Below are 20,067 nucleotides of genomic sequence, written 5' to 3'. Positions count from 1 at the left end.
TGTATTGCAGCTAGGGTTAGTTTCTACTCCAGCTGCATCTACAGTATGAGAAATATCTTAAGAGCACTTAGAGTGCTAAATGTCAGCCACAACTGCTGCAAAACCACCAAGTATCTTGTTTTGGTTCTAAGTTTTTATGTCCCTCTAGCGACCCTCTTTTTAATACCGTAGAATGTTTGCTGCGCATCACGGAACTACCCTACACAACAGTAACGTCTCTTCATGGGAATAGTAGTTATAGACTAGGGTTGTGGTGGCCTACACCACACAATTTTTTGTTGTTGGCAGCATCTCCTATGATATCCAGTCAGCCAATACTGGCTTAACACCATAGGAATTGTAGACTGGGGTAGTTGCGGCAAATCTTTACCACCTCAGCTTTTGTATCGTGTTGCGCAGGTGCTGTACATGCTGGTCTGTGCAGAAGAACACATCTACAACACATCCTGCATTTGTCAGACACATAAAATAAGGAATGGAACAAAACCCTTTTTATCGTTAATTCTGACGATTAAAACAAAACAAATAACAGAAAGTCACTCTGAACTATATAGAGGATTTTTTACTATATAGCTGCTTCTCCAGCTGGGTAATAAGGATTACAAAGGAAATCATGGATTAACTGCGCTAGGTATAAAGATCAAGGGCATGTGATCATCAGGAAAGTACGTCAGTAAATACAGTGGGTATTTTAATATTTGTTCACTATCATCATAAACTTTCAATTTCTTATTTTCTAAATTAAACTGCCATGCCCATTTTCCTTTTTTTTTTTACTCTTCTCATTTTGTCTTTTCATCCATCTCATGCCCTCCCCACACCTTAACTTGCATCTTTCATTGATTCCATTCAACTAAATAAACAAAAAATAAACGCCTTGAATCCTTTAACCTCGGAATAATGTTGCCATCTACTGCGTTATCGCTTTTCCCAGGTAGTGCAGTGGACAACCTTGATCTCAGCCGCATTGGCCAACATGCTCCTTAATGAGGTGAAAAGCTGGGAAAAGCTCTGTAAGCAGTAACATTCTAGGTGTAACGTTCCTAGAACGAAAATCTCCTGGGCTAAGAAAAGTAACAGCCGTCAAGGAACCCAGGCTTTATTTGTGAGTGATTTCAGACGCTTTGGGATTTATTCTCTTAAGGGATCGCTTACAGGGGAGTTGTGGTTTTAACTCTCTCACTTCATTACAAAGGGCCTGTGTAATACACAATAGTCTGTATGGAAACGTGGAAGGAATCTGTATGATTTAACTACATAATATACAGGAGCAACCAAGCTCCTCCTGTAGTAGAAACAGCAACTGGTTCTCCAAAATGTATCGTGAAAGAACTCAAATTATAAACTCTGCCAATTTCAGTTTATGATCTTGATCTCTTTTTCAAGCATATGAAAAATTCCCTATGATTTTTTTTCTTGCTTGTCATCTGGTGGCTCACTGGGCGGTATAGCTCCTCGTCTTCCCATGCATGGGTAAAACAACACTTAAATACCCCAAGTCCTCTTTACCCGTCAGTGAAATAAAAAAGCCTGACATCCAAGAAAAAAAAACATTTTTATTGGGTGGGAACAGAAAATGTGTGCTACAGGATAAGCAAGGAGAAAAAAAACTTTTAGGTAGGGAATTCTCCGGGTTTTTCCTGATATCACTAGGGGCACATTGGGAGAGATATATAGAAAATAATAAATGTAGATGTGAAACACACTGAAGGACTCGGCTCACACAACACAGAATTTTCTGAGAAAAAGGTTGACAATTGATATCTGTTGAAGGTCTGGAAACTTTCAGACTGCAGTCTTACAGATGGCACTAGGTGGAATGCCTGCTGATTAGCCGAGGAGGTATATACTTAATGCGTAGAGTGAACCTTAAGACCAAGGCGAGCTTTGAGACTAGTTGACGTATGAATGTAACAAAGGAACCAATTGTAGCTCTGGAAACATTTATGTCTCTTCTGGCACCTGAAAAGGAGATGAACAGGCTGGGCGATTGTCTCCAGAAACTGGATCTCTCTCAATAGACCAAGGCTCCATTCTGGATGTTGGTAGAAGAAAATGTCAAACCCATGGGTGATCAGCTTAAACACACTTAAGGCTGATATTTGGACCTTCAGCGCAGAAGTAATTTAGTAAATGCACTCTGAAGAAAATCTAGGACCAAAGCAATGTCAGATTTCTTAGATGATACACTCCTTACTTGACACCAGTTAGAAAAGATCTTCCAGATCTCTGTGTATTTAATTGACTTGACTCACTTGTAACTCTGAAGGACGTATTAAGACTTCAGGCAAACTATGATTAGTCAACAATCTCCGCTCCACATCCAAGCAGTCAACTTCAGGTAATTTAGTTTGGTGGAGAAGATTCTGTCTTTCAGGCAGCCTGAGCGGGTCTGCAACCACACTTGCACCAAATCCATCTTGTTGCACTAGAAGTCTGGATAGCTGGTCGAGGAGGTATAGGGGGGCAGATGAATGGATAAGCTTCAGTTTTTTGACTCCAGTTAAAGAAAAACTAAAGGCCTGCGTATTAAAGGTTGTAAATTATTTGATGACTTTAGGTGGGTTTTAGATGTATGGGCAGTAACCAGAAATTTAAATTGCTCTGTCTAAATATAAGGTTGGAAGTAGTAGTCCTATAGGTGGAATGTGAAAGTTGGTAGATAATGCTTGGGAAAAGGAATTCTCATCTTACTATTACTATTGGCTCATTACAGAAACTCTTAACTGTTTTGTTGACCTTGTGAGAGCTTTACTGCATTGTAACAAACAAACTACCTTTAAAACACAACATACTGTATAAAATTAAACAAATAATATATGATTTATTTGGAAACAGCCCCTTATTACACAATATTAACTCCAGACAATACAGGTCGTGGCACCTCCATCAAGGAAGAAGTTAGTTACGGGAGTCCTAAAAATGATGCTTCTAGAGAGGTCTGCAACCCATTGATTTGCCATTAAGGCCTCTCTGATAGTCGGTGGAGAGATGTGGAATAGCCCTCTGTGTTCACAATTGAAGGCTATTTGTACAATGCTCTGCCAGCAGACGGCCAGGCCCACTGCTCATTATACACCTCTGCCAGATCATAGCCTTTGGGCTGAAGTGGAACATGGGTGGAGGGCACTTCACCTCACTTTTGTCCAAGTTGAGACAGCTAAAAAGGAAAGAAACAAAAATCCATTATAATTTGGCATTAATATACAAAACCGGCTGAGGCAGTTCCAACATACATGAGGTCTTCTACGGATAAAGATGCGCATTGCATGAGTGCCCTTTCCACCTGTGATCCCATGCCCCCCAAAGCATTTTTCCATGAAGTACTGAATATTTTAGGACACATTATTCAAAAAAGAAACTGCAGCTCCCACCTCTTCCATGGTCTGATGATTCAAGCCGCCGATTAGCTGGTTGAAACAGCCAATCATTGTCAGGAAAGTGACCCCTCCTGCATAGTCCTTCAAGTCCTATAGGTTTCAGGATTTATTTTTTTACACTTTACTTTTGATTAGGCACCTAATTGTCAATGAAGGACATTTAAACCACTAGCGGCGTGAAAGGGACAGTTTATTGGCGTATGTCCTGTCTCTGATTGACAGCTTATACAGCCAATCGGTGTCAGGAAAGCGCTCCCTTTGAAATTAATCGAAAGGCTTTGCATATGTGCACCTGGGGTCTAAACAGATCCCTGCATGTTGCAGCGTTCAGCGCTGGACGTGACCGAGGTGAGTACACCATTTGCAGAGGGATGTATTCGGCCGAATGTCTCTCCTGCAAGAGGGGATGAGGAAAAGGGCCAAATGCATGTGGGAGGGATTCATGCCATTTGCATAACAGACCACATAGATTTTAAGGAGCCACGCAGCACCTATTAATATTTAGCACTTTCCTAGTCTTCACGCTGTCTCCCTAGCTTGTCGTAAACCGGTAACATGGAGTTGGTCTGAATGTTTTTGTGTGGAGGTATCTATCTGCATGTTGACAGCTGAAGTATTTTGTAGAGAGGGAATGAACTGGGTGTCTCCTGCTCAGATAGCATCATGGCCAGACTAAGGTCTTGATGGACCAGTGCTTGATGCAAAAATACCAAACATCAGTAGTAGCCTAGGAAACAAACCAATGATATCAGCATATCGGTCTACCAAACATTCTCATGTACATGTACAATACCAACAAGTATAACATACAGAAAGCATTGTACAAGGCAAGATTCCCCAACATCTCAGTATCAGGGTTACCCTTTTCAAGGGGCCACCATCTTTTCACCATGTTTCCTACCATCTTTTATATAATTGTTGATCTGTTTGATGTTGATATAATTAGATGAAACGCACAGATAATGCATTATTTGTGGTTTGGTATTTGATTGGGTTTCATACTTTATTGGATTAAGGCTACAGTGGAAGATAACCCATTAAGCACCCCACATACATGTTAATAACTAGCTGATGTGCCTGTCATTAAAGTAACATTAGGTGTCCCACTGACTTTCATATCAGTGGGTTCAAAGTATACGGACAGCAAAGCCGAGGGAGATCCAGGTCTGCAAACTAACGCTGCACACCAATTGATATTGTTGATATTAAATAAAAAATGTCTATGGATACTGTTAGTTTTGAAAGAATAATCTGACTCCACCTCCTAACAATGCTTAATCATTATAATGAAGATTATATGATAATGGCATTGACTTATGTTTACATAGTTGTCAACAGATTGGTAAAACTAGAAAAGCATTATGGGTTCCTGCCACCAGGGGGGTCACTGAAGAGGGTAAGAGAAAGGACGTGCGAGAAGAGGGTAAGAGAAAGGACGTGCGAGAAGAGGGTAAGAGAAAGGACGTGCGAGAAGAGAGTAAGAGAAAGGACGTGCGAGAAGAGGGGGAACAGAATTATACAAGATGTCTCAAATAGGATAACGGGACAAAGACCCCATTTTCAGTGCTTAAGAGTTACCTGTTTAACAAACTGTGAGGCATTAAAGAGCTCTGTGCAGCCATAGAGAATGTGTTTTCCTTGTTTGGTCTGTGAAAGGTAAAACAAAGCATATTCAGTAATATATATTTATACACACACTGAGATAATATGGAAATTTACTATGCAAATTCATCAGCTGTACACCCTGGGTGGATGGAAGAAAAGCACAAGGTGCAACAACCTCTCGAAAAAGTATTGGCGGGTACTTGGAACATTTGTTCTGGGACTTCATTCTTCCAGAGTCTTGTAAATGTTTTTTTTTTTTTTATTAGCGTCAATAAATTGTTTCCTTTGGAAATACTTATGTATGGGTGTTTTAACTCCCAATTTATTTGTATTTTGATGAGTCCCTTGACACAAAATAATCCACAATGACATGAAAAGGGCCTGTTGGTATTTAAACAGTTAAAGGGTGAATACGCAATAACAGCTGAGGCTGGGAAGACTTGAGGGACTGATGTGCAGAGCTGTCTGGAGTTATAAAAACAGACTCAGTACGGTGTCGGCAGAGAAAGGACAGAGTTTGGCAACCAGGGCCAGTTGAATGCCGCAAAACTTTACTTTTATGGGAATAGTGTTTGCATTTCAATCAGCCAAGAGTCATGGAAGTGGTGTGTGTGGGAGACAGAGAGGAGAGCGAGCATGAGTGGCGAACACAACCGTACAAGCAAGAGAGGGGCAGAGGAGAGCCCCTCGGCTAGACAGGGCAGAGGGAGAGGACAACAAAAGAGGAAGTGAACATTGGTGGACAGGAACAGAAGACGAGAAGAGCAGAGGACAGGAAGTGAGGAAGACAGAAGCAAGGCGGACAGTGAATATGGGAGAGGAAAACGAGACAGCGTTGTAGAAGGACACAGGAAGGAGAATTAATATGGGAAGAGCAGAGGAAATCAAGAGACCTAAAGGGAGGAAGCTGTGCAAGCAGACCAGGATAAAAGTAGGTTAGCAAAGATTGGAGACGAAAGCATCAGTGAGAACAATAATTGTAAGAATTGAGACGTAGAGCGTTTGGATGCATGCTGATACAACGTAAATAATTATACCTTTATGTAGTCGACAAGATTTTGGTATTCAATGTAGTTCCCGCCTCCAACAACAAACACAATAGCCTGTGGTACGAAAATCAGGACGTTAAAGCACAGGAATCATTTGCCTTCTTAACACACAGTCTAGCCTAACAAATAGTTTGCATATCATTCCTCTCTTACTAGTGCTCCCTTCAACAGACAAGCCATCGCAGATAATCACACACAACACGTTTCATTGTAGTCTCACCTCTTGGAAGGGATTCTTGCTCCTTGGTACTGAGCTATAATTTGTAAACAACAAATGGTCCACAGGTTAGACAGGGCAAGGCAATTTGGGTATACACAAAAAATTGAAGTGAAAAAATACAGGAAATAAACCCAAAACACACCTGTCACTTCCACGCAGCATCTTTGGGTCAAAGTATCGGTACTCGTCAGTTTCCTGTAAGGAAAAGAATATTACACAGAATTCTGGGAGAAATGTCCAAAAGCTATTTTTTCTGATCCTGAAAACATGTGTTTTATTGCAAGGAATTAGAACACCAAGTGTTGGTTAAGAATGTAACCAAAAAAAAAAACTATTCTTAAATGCAGGTGGCTAGAACATAGGATGAAATAATTTATCATGCTAGCCATGAGACTTTACATTGAAAATACTCCTAAGTGTCAAACAATAGACTACAGTATGCTTGAGCCTATGAATGATCTCTTTCACAATAAAAAAAGGGAAGCAGTTTATACGATAAAGACAAGCGGCGCAGGAAAAGGAGCTCTCCAAGGGTGTTACAGTCACACAGAAGACTACTGCATGCAGTCTGTCATTTAGAACATTAACCCCCTGGTTTGGAAAAAGTAAATCCCAGCACATTTCCAAACTCCCACCACTTTTATCTCCTTTTTCATTGTCGTATGGTTGTAAGGAATATGTACAGAATATTTGTTGCAAAAAGAAACATAATTTGTGTCTTTCACGCGAGTAATCACCTAACCATGGTCCTCTACTATTTAAGAAGCTAGTTCTTGAGACTTGGAGACCGGAACACAGCACCGATTGCGTCACATGCGACACAGGGTGCAAAGCAGTCACAAAAGTCTTAACACCCCCTGCATTGACGCAAAAACAGCAAAAGGCTCTATTTGGGTCAGTACAGCGCCTTAGTGTACGAAGACTGGCGAGGATACGCAACTGTAGTGAAGAATTGACATACTGCCTGCAAATTACACTCTGAAAAACAGGGACTAAGGAATACCCCACCCAAAAGTAAGCTTCAAGTAACCTACGTAGCACAAATCGCTGGGTGCCCCACTGACAAAATGTGCGAAGAATACACCAGGAACAAAAAAATGGTGCGAGTTTCTCCTTTAAGACAGCGAGAAGAGTTGACACGTGCAATTTATATGCTTTTAACTCCAGCACTCTGCAGTTTAAAGCTCCCTTCGGATACCGCCTGTACACTTAGATCACGCATGGTACACAAACACATGGCAACTGTAGCCTTCGGTTTACGAGCTTCTGGCACATGGTGAATCTTTAGGGAGGGGTCGACTTTCTTCCAAAATGCATACACAATGGTTTTGTTTTTATTTTTGGCGGCTGGCAACGAATAAAATAAAATAAATAAAATAACATCCCCAATAACAAACAGAAACACGCAAAAGAAACAACTTGTACGAACAGTCCTGAAAGGCCATCTATTCATAGAACTAGTGGAAAAGGTTCCACAACTGAAAGGCTCAGGATTGTTAAAGGAGAATCTCAGAAATATATTGACTACTGGCGCAACAGCTACTAGAGGGAAGGGCAACTATCAGCTACAAGAAGGAAAGGGCAACTATCAGCTACAAGGGGAAAAGGGCGACTATCAGCTACAAGAGGAAAAGGGCAACCATCGGCTACAAGAGGGAAAGGGCAACCATCGGCTACAAGGGGAAAAGGGCAACTATCAGCTACAAGAGGGAAAGGGCAACCATCGGCTACAAGGGGAAAAGGGCAACTATCAGCTACAAGAGGAAAAGGGGCAACTATCGGCTACAAGAGGAAAGGGGCAACTATCGGCTACAAGAGGAAAGGGGCAACTATCGGCTACAAGAGGAAAAGGGCAACTATCGGCTACAAGAGGAAAAGGGCAACTATCAGCTACAAGAGGAAAGGGAGAGCATCGTGATGCATCCCACTTATATTTGAAGCATTGCTGTCGCCATTTCTACCCAGCAGATGTCCTGATGATGTTTAGTTTATAGACTAATCATTTTATGGCCAAAATTACAGATAAGCTATTTCCGATCATCAATGCTGATATCATCAATCAATAAGTGTTCCGCTAAAATGTAGCTTTAAAAAAAGTTTTAAAACATTATCAGTTGACACCTATTCTGGTTACAAGTTACTTCTCGTAGAGCTGCCTAATCATGGAACACGTGTTTAAGTCCTCTTTGGCAGTAAAGGGTTTCTATCTGTCACTAGTAACAAAATACCGTTGGAAAATGATAGTGACGTGTAAGGTTTCATTCATTTTGTTGCAATGTGATACAAAATAACCCGATTTCAAAGCAAAAACACCACTTAAATTGGATTCTATGGATAAAGACACGGGCATAGTGAAAATTCTTACCGGATTGGATTTAACTTCCATTAGGCTGTCAACAACCCGAGTGACTGGCAGGTTCTAAAAAGAAACACACATGGATAAGAACTCATTCAGAAAAATAACGGTTGGGAGAGGGTGAGGCTGGAAATCTAGCCCCCCCCCTTTACAAAATTGGAGTACAATAAACTGAATTTAAAGGTGGGACGAAAAAACAGCATTCCAGGGAGTGTATTATTTCTACTTTTAAACCGGGCGTCAGCATCTGATCTTTACATTTACGTGAAGCATATCATTCAGACCAAGAAAAACTGCTTTTACTGTATTTGTATTGACAATTTCTGCAGTTAAGAAAATCTACTTGAATAGTTATGTATGTAACTGGTTGTGGGTGTCACCCGTGTAAGCGTGTATGCATAAGACGCACATACACACGCAATTTGCAAGCGGGGCCCTCTTTACTGAATATATCAGTTTCTCTTAATCTAGTTCTAGTTTTTTCCACACCCTTTAAATGTGTCCGTTGCAAGAAGCTCTGCGTAAATTGTTGGGGCTATATAAATTAAAGATAATAATAATAATAACCGACAGCTGAAATATTCATATGAATACTCAAATTAATTTAAAATTATTATGGGCTAACTCAGCAGGAGATGTGACCGTGAGCTCCGCGCTTTGTATCGAGTGTCTAAACACATTCACAAAGCTTCTTGTTTGGAACAGCCAAAGCAAACAGGATGGGGGACCGGGTGGAAGGGGGGCAGATAAATCGGATTAACCCATTATCTGTCAGTAGCTACTGTAACATACTACAGTGAAAGGACAAAGCAGGTAAAGTGCAATGTAATATATAACTGCTCACTGCTGTGCGAGGAGAAGCAATGGGAACTACATATAAAAGAATTAACTGTATGAGGCTCCTCTCTATCAAGACACTGCACATATGGTATATAGACAAAAGGGATACTTGTGGAACCTGGCATCGCTCCATGTGCTTATTGGTGTTTGCAGTTGGGAACCTTAAGGCTAAATTTACTGGACCAACAATTTATCATTCTAGGGACTGTTTACCTGCTGCTTTAGAACCAGATTTTTCACACCCTCCATGACGAACTGAGAGCCCGTATTCATGACCCTGGAGAGCAGTCTGAAGAAGAGTAAAAAAGATGGGTAAAATAGATGGAAAGTAACTGCCAAAAACCCTGCTGTTACAGAGGATGGTCGCCGTATCAGGCAAACAGTTCATGGTTTAAAAGGGTCCAGTTACGAGATGCCTCGTGGTGGTATACCCGAGCCCGCTATGTAGGAAGGGTATAAGAAGCACTGTGGGTGAGTAGTATTGATCTGTACCACCCCTGGCAGAGTATATACTTTCCTAGTTAAGGGCACAGAAGCACTTTGTCCTTGCTACCAAAATAATGCAAATGATACAATACTATGAATGGGATAGAAACTTAAAAATCCATCATAAGCAGGTGAGGAGCTCAAAAGAAGGCCAGATTCATGCACAGACCAAATGTTTCTTCATGAAACATCTGTGTTGCCCTTCTACCATGACACAAGACAACCCATTAGCTTCATAATGTTATGCTCACAATGTGCAGTGGACAAGAACGGTTTTCATAACTACGGAGAAGGGACACAGTACATACTAAAAGGGATAGTGAAGGTTTAACGAACACGTTCTTACCCTTTGGATTTAGCTGCGCCAATTCCAGAGCTGGCTGGAGTAGAGGCCATCTTGGCAAAAGCCCTTGAAAATACAAAATAAGAGAATGGCGCTACATTAACACAGAATATATAGTTGGAATGATGGAACAGAGGTCAGCTGTTGGCATTCCGTAAACATGAATACAGAGAATGATTTTCTTACTTCCATTGCTTGATGTAGTTTAATGGAGCCAGATTGCAGCCTGCATCCTCCAGAGCCTTCTTGTACTGCTCAAGATCAGCCTATAACAACATGTAAATTATGCTAAAAGTGCAGAAACTACCCATAGAAATAACTTTCAATTTCCTGAATTTCCATGTTAATTTTATTCAAAGCTAAGTTTACTAAAGTATAAAGAAGATCAGACAAAACACCTTCTAGTTTTGAGAACAAAAAGCTGCATGGAGTGTCAGGAATATGTCCCCTTTAAGGGTAAATTGTTCCTGGAAACAATGCCTTGTGACTGATTTCACATAGTAATATATTATACACATGAAGAATGACGCCAAAGAGTGCTAAAGAGAATGTTAGACGGTAGAAAGTGGCTTATATGGCTCTCCTGAATTCCAGGCACACTTTCTGCCACCGTGCCAAACAGGAAGCCACCAACCGTTTGGGACACAACAGAGCTCGCGTCTAAGACAATAATATCTCTGCTGGGAAGAGACTGTAGAGCTTCCTCTAAAGGAGAAAAAACTGGGAAGGCATTTATATTCATTCCCTTGAAATGTCATAGCTCACAAAGGGCACTTGTTTAGTTCAAACATGTTAAAGTAGTCAGCCACCTTGGTATGGATGCTGGACCGCATTTCTTTTCTAGTGACATATAATATGGGCCAACGTGCCCAAAATTCATGATATGCAGTACTAATATGCATCGTGTATAACAAAACTGTACATTTTCAAAAAACAAAACAAAAAAAAACACTTGTAAGTGTGACAGGTTTAGGCCACTGACAATGATTGTTGAGGCTGATCAATAATAAGGTGTCACACTAATAATTAATCAGGTTGCAATAAATAAGTATTTAAAAAAAAAACATAATGTGTGTGGGGTTTTCTCTTTACCTTGAATGATCCCTCTCTCTGGGACAGCTGTCAGTTGTGGGATGGGGACATAACAATCAGATCACTCTTATTGGTCAGGAGTGAACTGATCATCATCAGACCACTCCTGACTGGCTCAGCAGCACTTTTAACTGCTGCAGAGTCTAACTGACAACAATTGACCAGGAAGCAACTTGGACCTCCAGGTCATTGCTACTGAAGACATTTTTTTACTCCTCATAGGAGCACAACACGGACTGTGATTTGGCACAGACCTAAACCCCTAAAACACAGTGATTGGCATGGTCGTCAGGCAGGCTGCACCTCTATTGCCCGAGGGCCTCATGTTGGATGTCCCTGCAGTAAAGGGGCCCAAATATGTCAAGCAAGCCCTCAGTAAATGGCACATGCCAATATCTGTATTACATTTTTTGAATTAAAAAGTTTTAAAAATAATGTAATTTCGATTTTAAAACAATTAAAACAGCTGCATATTGCTGTGTATCATACTGCTTAATGTATGATTATGTATCATCATACCTAAAATGTCAGACCCACCAACTCATGAAATTCCATCTTTGGATAAACAGAACACTTGCCTCTGCAGATGGAAAGTTAACTCAAACAAATAAAGCCAACTTCTCTTTAATGCTAAATTACACACTGTAAATTGTAGCCTATTAGCACTGAAGGTCCTGGGTTCGTTAGCAATGCACGTATGTTTTAATTCTCCACTGGACATATTACAAAAAAGGCCTCCTTTCATATCTGTTAGTTTTTGACAAGCGATGGTATGATTAAACTACCAAGGCTTCACAATACAGATAAAGTGAGAATTGGCCGTACGGGAAAATATAGTGGTCCCAGTAAGCCATGAAGGTCCAGAGAAGATTTGGGCCGTATTTTTTTTACTGCTCACTATACACAGTACAGTACCTCAGAGGGGGCCTGAGCAGACGTGATGTAATAGATCAGGAACAGCCGCATCTTGTCTTCAGGAGTCCCAGCTACAAACAAACAGCGAGAGACATGTAAAACGGGCCATAAAAGACATTTCACGCATGACCACAAAAATAACAAATGACGCCAGAACCGGACACACAGCTCCAATAGGTCTATGTAGAAACCCAGTCTAACTGCTGAAGAGATGTTTTTGGAGAGTAATCTGACTTTTATAGTAAATAGTGTCTTTGAGATTACTCACAGCAGGTTGGCCTAACCATAGCTTTAGTTGATTGCATTATAAGCCTTATACGACATTCTATTGCAGACATCAATCCACACAAAATCACACTTTTTTGTTACTTTAGGATTTTCATTCATTGAGATCCCTTCCTGTTTATTTACACCTTTTGTAAAAAAAAAAATCTACCTAGCCCTACAAAATTGCTCCCTTAGTTACTAAATCAACCCCGGCATGATTACTGCAAGCTCTTCTGAATCTAAACATCAATTAAATAGAACCTGCAAAGTGAAGTGGGCAAAAAGGTCTTAAAAAGCAGCACGACGGTGTGATCTAAAGGAATTCAAGAGAAGCAAAGTAATTGACATTTATCAGCGGTGAGTGACATCTACAAATGAAGAACACTTGGAAAAGAGGTGAACCTTCCCAGGAGGTCACAAAAGAACCCAGACTGACATGAAAAGAACCGCAGGCCTCGCTTGCCCCAGTTAAGGTCAGTGTTCAGGATTCCACAATAAGGACGACTGTGAAAAAATGCCATATAAGAGAATTGCAAGGCAAAAACCAATGCTGGCCAAAAAATGCACAAAGGCTCATCTCACATTTGCCAAACAACAACATCTTGATGAACCCCAAGACATTTGGATTAATATTATGTGACCCATGAGCCACAAAACATAGTGGTGGTAGTGTGATGGTCAGGAGCTGCTTGGTTGCTTCAGGACCTGGCCAACTTGCTATAAATTGGTGGAACCACAAAATCTGCTGTCTACTATAAAATCCTGAAAGAGACTGTTTGGCCAGCAGTTTGTGACCTAAAGTTTATGCTTATGCAGCAGGGTGATGATCCAAAGCACACAAGCAAGTCCACCTTGGAAAGGCTCAAACCAAAGGTGGCTTAGTCAAAGTCCTGACTTGAATATGACTGAAAAGAGGGGTAATTAACTTGACCAGAATTTTCCAAAAATGTACATATTTAACAAAGCCTCAAATAATTTAATATAAAACCTAATTCAGTGACCAATGTGACTGGCAACATATGATTCAGAAATAAAGAAAATGCACGGAACAGAGGAACAAAAGTACAGAAAACCCAAGAGGCTTTGTGTGTGCCAAGGAGAATGATTTATTGCTTTGGTTAAACTATAATATTAAAGTTCTAAAATTCTGTAATTTTAATTCAGAAGTGATTGTGGGAATTTGCTTTCGTCTCCCAATTCTGTCTATTGCACTTGAAGCCCTAACCACGGGCAATGAGTCACAACCAAAGTGATAATCCCTCTCACCTAATAAAGCTCAACTCGCTCCGCTGATACACTGCCAGGGAGTGATTTACAAGTAATTATCAAACATTAACCGACACTGGTTATAACTCACATGAAGAAGAAGAGGAGGAAAAAACAGATTACGAAAATGAGCTGAAAAGCTGAAATATAGGGGCTTGGTATAAAAGCAAATTCTGGTGCATTGGTTAAAATGTGGGCTTTATTGCCATAGCAACAAATGCAGTGCTACTGCTGATTCCATCATTCTTTTATTTCAGTCGAATACAATACATGTTTGGTATTCAGCCCTCAGAGTAGAAAAATACACATACAGAAATGTACTCCCTACATAATAAGACTAGAAATACAACCTGCTCTATACTGGATGTTGTACCACAAGCATGATGCAGTGATGTCATATCTACTGACAGGACCTATGCTCCACATGTAAACTCCACTACATATATTTGGCCTTTTTTTTTTATTATTTTTTTTTTTTTACTTGGTATACACAGTTAGCATTGAATTAAACAAGGTTACGTTGACTAAGATAAGAACGTTTACATGTACTATAGTGATATATATATTTGGCCTTTTTTTTTTTTTAAGGAAACATCTATTGTTATTGACTTTTGCTACCCTATTTTTGTGTTTGACTTTTTTTAATTCACCTAAATATCTATCCTTATTTTTACCAGTATTATTACATTTTGGTATTTTTTGTTTAAATCCCTTAAAGGGACTTTCTAATACCCCTAACACCCACCACTATAGAGGAACACTAGTACTGTGAGCACTGACCCGACACAGAATAGACAGCCCTGCTGCAGCAGCTGCCCTACTCCTCCAAGGTCCAACTAGTCTTGGACAAGCTAATCAGCGGCAGGAAAGTGCTTACACTAAACTTAATAGAATCACTTTCCACACATGGGTCTGAACATAACCCAGATCGCAGCGTTCCCCAAGCTAGCACCTGAGGGGAGTATATCATATGCAAAGATAGAACCTTGCGGGGGGGTGGGTATAAAAAGCCAGGACCACCCGCCCCTACTTGCCCAAAGAAGAATTGAGCACGCTCATTTTATAGAAAGTACTGGATGTGTCGATATGTACGCTTGCACTGTTTTGTATGTATGGGGCAAATGTGTGATTGGACACTAAAAGCGGCACTAACCACGTGCTAATTTAACAAAGTGTCTGTGATCCTTCTAGTATAGTTGACATAGATAACCGATCTTGGTGAAAACCTAAATAAACCACAGTGCAACACCCTCAGCTGATGAAGACCCGTTTAATGTGACCCAATTACTTGTATAGCAAAGCAAATTTAGAGGCTGTGCTATGGGGTGGATTAACTGAAGCGCCTGAGATCATCTTATTTTTTGATGTTTCTCACAGTTAATGTTCTAAAATAACATTGTTAAATACCCATAAAAATGCGGCTGGCAGGACAACATATTACCAATGCCGTCCCTGGTAGCCAAATGTGTGGTTACATTCTCTGCAATGGGTTAATATTTTAAAACCTGAGGGAGATGGTAGAGCCAAGATAGTGTTCATCCCCGTTGGCACGGTGGTGTGGTAATGATCACCTAAACAGATACACATTCCTGGTAAATTTTGTCATCCTAACATAGCATCCTGTCTCATTACCTCCACCGCGCTCTAACAGGAAAATAACACACTACATCCCCTTTCATGTTTGTATAGAAACCAAGCCTCAAGTCAGGATATCTTTACCAAACAAATGGGTTTAATTAGATGATTTTTTTAAACTTTGGGTGATAATGATTGCATGTCCTGAGAAGGACGTAGTAGTTTCAACCTCTGTGCGAATGGAAAAAAACAGTTCCCAGTGAGTTTATTTCATGGAATGGATGTCAAAGTCTACATGGATCTATAAGGGTTTGACCAAACCCAGATTGTGAGATCACACATGATTTATGAACACTATCCTTGATGAAGTGAGTCACTATGGGAGAAAATAAGTGCCCATCGGTAAATGAATGGTCCCATAAGTGCAATTCTGCCAAAGGAGGCACCAACTATTAACCCCTTAATGACAAAGCCTGTACATGTACGGGCTCAAAATGCATGGTTTTCAATGGGTTTAGGGACGGCCCATTGTCCTTAAGGGGTTAACATGCTTTTTTCTAACCAAGAATGCCGTCAGAGGAATAACATTAATATTCTGTATGTTAATATTCCCTTGGGAAAGCACTGAAGGGAATATAGACAGAAAGTTGTAAGTTTAGTAATAATAGGCACCACATGCCTCCTCCTCACCTACCATAACTAGATGTTAGGGGGAGATCTAAGATATTAAGAAAGACATTAGCAGAATAATTTGGGCAGAATCCTTTCAAATAAAATGCTCTCTCTACTAGTGCCTGACAAGCATAATAATGAGTTTATACTAAATGCAAAATGGAAAACTGCTTTCCGATAAGAAATGTGATAGAAAATTACTTTATTTCATGTGAAAATGCACTCCAATTAAGTCACGGAGTCACATCTACCATCGTAGGTGGAACTTCAGTAACGGGTTAACCGATCTGGCCAAATGAGTTGATAGACATCCTTCTTCTTGTATCTATACTATCGTGAACGCATATCTCTCTGAATAGGTCATTCCACATGTGTGATATATGTGCAGTTAAATTATGGAGCTTATAAAAACCAGTTGCCAATTTGTTACATGAATCGCAATATTAAAAGCACACGCATAGTTGTAAATAATCACAATATTCATTATGCAGCATATATCATCAGTGACGGCATCAAAGGATTGTGTGCACCAAAAAGTCTTTGGGGCCCCCCCTAGGACCTGCCCCCACCTCTATTCACTGCATGCACTATGGCTCTGAACACAACAAGCTATGTGTTTAGCCCACAAATTATTATTACGTTTTTTTGACTGACGGAGCGCTAAAGACATCTCCCTACAGCTGGTAACTGAGCCAACAAGCTTTCCTTCAGGTGTATAGCAATATCTTGCTATGAGAGAAATCTGTTCCGATGGAAAGTGACAAAATTATTAAGAAGGGTGTCAGTGAAACACACTAAAAACTAAATATTGAACAAAACAGAGGAAACCAGAGTCTCTTGTAGAGTTTCTTCTGAGCCCCATCATAAAGAAAGCTTTTGTAGGAGACCCCTGAGCAACCTCTATGCTCCATAAATGGTACGGGGAACATCTTCTACTCAACACTTTATGCTCTTCAGAGCTACAAGGAACCATTGATGGGCTGTTATGAAGCATGATGATCACACCGTACAGAGAAAGACCTCAGAAAATATTTGTACAACTGTGGGTAACTCGAGAAGAGGACAGGAGCAAGCTGCTTTGCTGACACCAGCATGATACTTTTAGGAGTGTTGATGATCCCTTGGAACGACGATGTGTGGATTTTATGAAGCGTTGACATATGTTTTTGGACTACTCCAAGACTATACTCGAGTAAACAGAGACCACAGGGTGAAGCTCAGGTTTAGCAGCCTAATTAAAAGGTGCTCAGGAACACAACATAGAATATGTCAAAAGAAGCAAACTAGCAAGATGTCCTGAAAAATAAATGAAATGAATGGAATTTTCTTATTTACTAGTGTGAGAGTCATGGATACCGGGAGTGATTAATTCTGCATTAAGTTATGGTTCACGTCAATATTTATTTATTTGAACCTTCTGCTGCCAAAATAGATGCCAAAAGGATTTGTTTTGGGGAAAACATATGTAAAGTTAAAGAAAACATATGCACAGCTATCACATCATATTTGCTCATTTTATTATAAGCATCATTTTCTCTCTTCAAGCTTTTGCTTCTCGTTGTAATCCCAAAATAATTCCTCATTTCCCTAGACGGTCTCGTATTGTGATTCAGTACAATAAAATGTAGATTCCAGAAATAAACCATAGAGCAGAGAAAAGCCAAGCATACTCAATTGGCCTTCTACTTTAACAATTCAAAGTCACGACCAAGAATAGGAAGGTACTACTGTGCTTCGTTATATAGTTAGTCAGGTTGAAAGAAAAGAACAAAGTCCATAAAGTTTGACCCTTCCAGGTACCTCTAACTGTAGATCCAGCAGAAAGCAAAAAAAAAAAACCCAATGAGACATTTCTCCAATTTTTAAACTAAAGGGTTAAACATATTCTTGATGCCAGAAGCTAGAGGTTTAACCCTGTATCAATAACCCATAATGCCCGTGTTTGCTAGATAAAAACACAAACCTTTAAGTAAAAAAAATAATAATGGATTCTATCACAGCCACTTTAATTGGCAGTGCATTCTCTATCTTGACTGTCCGGACTAACAAAGGAAAAGATTCCCAGACAAATATTTGTATTGTCCTTGAATATGATGATATATACTAATCGCATTCCAACATAGGGGTCTTCTGTTAAGTTCTTTACCTAGCTTAATAGGATTGTTGTCCCTTTAACCTTTTTGAGTTCAATAATGTCTTTTTTGATGAAAATGTCCCAAAATCCTGGAATCTAAAAACCATCAGTTCATGCATGACCATGACAACTCTTCTCTGTTTTAGGGACTTCAGGTGGGGCCAATTTATATGGCAAGCTCTAACAAGCTGGGCCCTTCACACCATTGAATATATAGTGTCATTGAACAGTGCTTCAGAATCTGTTGGCGTTATACAGACAAAACACGCTCAGTTTGTAATGCTTCTGTCATAAACAATAAGTTCTCACATACAAGTTACACAACAATGCTTGCATTAAGTCACTTCTACAGTCCTATCAGTGTGTGGGATATTTATATAACTACAACTATGTTAAGGATATTACTCACAGAATAACCCTTGGGATTCACAGCCATCACTTGGCCAGAGTGGCCATGTATCATAAGCATTGTACTTCATTAACAGGAGACCAACCTGTCAGTTGCCACTTGTTTAGGGGATATAGCAAAAGGCTCACTGTGAAATATAAATTGCTCGTGTAATGATGTGTTGGCGCACAAACACACAACAGAGAATGTGCAGTCAGATTTGTGGGATTGTGCCATGGACAGAAATGTGTGGTGCCAACGGCTTCTTTAATGCATGCGGTGAGGCAGGAGACATTTGAAAATCAATGAGGTGTCGAGTGTGCTGGCTTCAAAGCCAAAACCTGAAGGGCAGAGTGAGGATTAGAAACATAAACAGACCAGACACGTACAACACCCACGAGCGTTCTTTGGTTAGTTAACTAGTAAGTAACCCGTAGGGTTGTAAAAGGGCAAGACTTACCGTCTGGGTCAGAGATGATGTCCAGGAGAGACTTGTCCAGAGTTGACTTGCTCATCAGTTTCTCTTCATATTCAAAGTAAACATCCAATTTGCGAGCCTAGAATGATGGGGTACAAGAGTGACTTCACTTTTAACTTACATGTAACAGAAAAACTAAGAAACTGTAAGATTTTTAGGAATTAAATAGAACATAGAAAACTCTGTATCGAGGAAGTATTCTCTGGGAATTTGATTGTATGTAGGAGGGATTCTGGATTCTTTGATTGTCCCTCTGTGGATAAGTAGATAATACAGATAGGTATGAAATTGTATATCAGAGAAAACGCTCCTTAAAGTGTGAAGTGGCAAAGTCTATATTACTGTTAATACTCTTACCTATGCTAAATAACTTTCAGCTTTTTACCTACTTTTTATACAATTTGGCTGGATACTGGCTCATTTGAGAAAAGAATGAGTGTAGATCCATCCCTCTAGATACTTCTTTGGTTCAATTTATATAGGTCTTTGAATCTAGAACTTCATTTCAGTCCCTAACACTTGAAGCTGTAGCGAGACATTGTTGCAGATCTTCCCTCTGGGACCCCAGCTATGCGCAGCCTTCATAGACTGGTTCCGGGAGCGCCAAGGCGCCAACATTTGTTCTTTAAGGCAATATTTCCAGGAAAGAGGTCTACTATTTTTAAGCTCAATGTTCTAATATTTGAAAAAATATATAGGTTCAACTTCTGGTCTGAGCCACTCAACAACGTTTGGGGTAGCCTAACAATGCACATCCTGAGAAGAGAAAGTTAATGTAACTTCTCCCTGCGGTATACGTTATGAATTTTATACATATTTAATACTTAAATGTACACAACATTATACAGATATTTAATGCACTGAACTGTATTCAGTATTTGAAAAATAAGGCAGAACACATGGCACTAGGATGCACTATGGAAAGAAGGCAAGCTGATGGAGGCAGTGTGATGCTTTGGGCAATGTTCTGCCGGAAAACCGTGGATTTTGCCATTCGTGTG

The 20,067-nt window shown here is 40.0% G+C and overlaps 1 protein-coding gene across 1 annotated transcript in view; it reads right to left on the bottom strand.

Moving 5' to 3' along the window:
* Positions 1–2,804: 2,804 nt before the first annotated feature.
* Positions 2,805–20,067, bottom strand: part of SCFD1 (sec1 family domain containing 1) — a 33,977-nt gene continuing 16,714 nt past the window's right edge. Inside the window, exons 15-25 of the mRNA XM_053474902.1 lie at positions 19,049–19,145; positions 12,287–12,357; positions 10,466–10,545; positions 10,283–10,345; positions 9,664–9,739; positions 8,620–8,673; positions 6,397–6,449; positions 6,255–6,288; positions 6,023–6,088; positions 4,959–5,027; positions 2,805–3,160 (exon numbers count right to left, since the gene is read on the bottom strand). Of these exons, the coding sequence (XP_053330877.1) occupies positions 3,137–3,160; positions 4,959–5,027; positions 6,023–6,088; positions 6,255–6,288; positions 6,397–6,449; positions 8,620–8,673; positions 9,664–9,739; positions 10,283–10,345; positions 10,466–10,545; positions 12,287–12,357; positions 19,049–19,145 (687 nt within the window). The 3' untranslated portion in view covers positions 2,805–3,136. The remainder of the gene's footprint in view (positions 3,161–4,958; positions 5,028–6,022; positions 6,089–6,254; positions 6,289–6,396; positions 6,450–8,619; positions 8,674–9,663; positions 9,740–10,282; positions 10,346–10,465; positions 10,546–12,286; positions 12,358–19,048; positions 19,146–20,067) is intronic.

The sequence above is a fragment of the Spea bombifrons genome, chromosome 9 (assembly GCF_027358695.1).
Source record: "Spea bombifrons isolate aSpeBom1 chromosome 9, aSpeBom1.2.pri, whole genome shotgun sequence".
Lineage (NCBI taxonomy): Eukaryota > Metazoa > Chordata > Amphibia > Anura > Pelobatidae > Spea > Spea bombifrons.
This window is presented reverse-complemented; position numbering and strand designations above follow the sequence as displayed.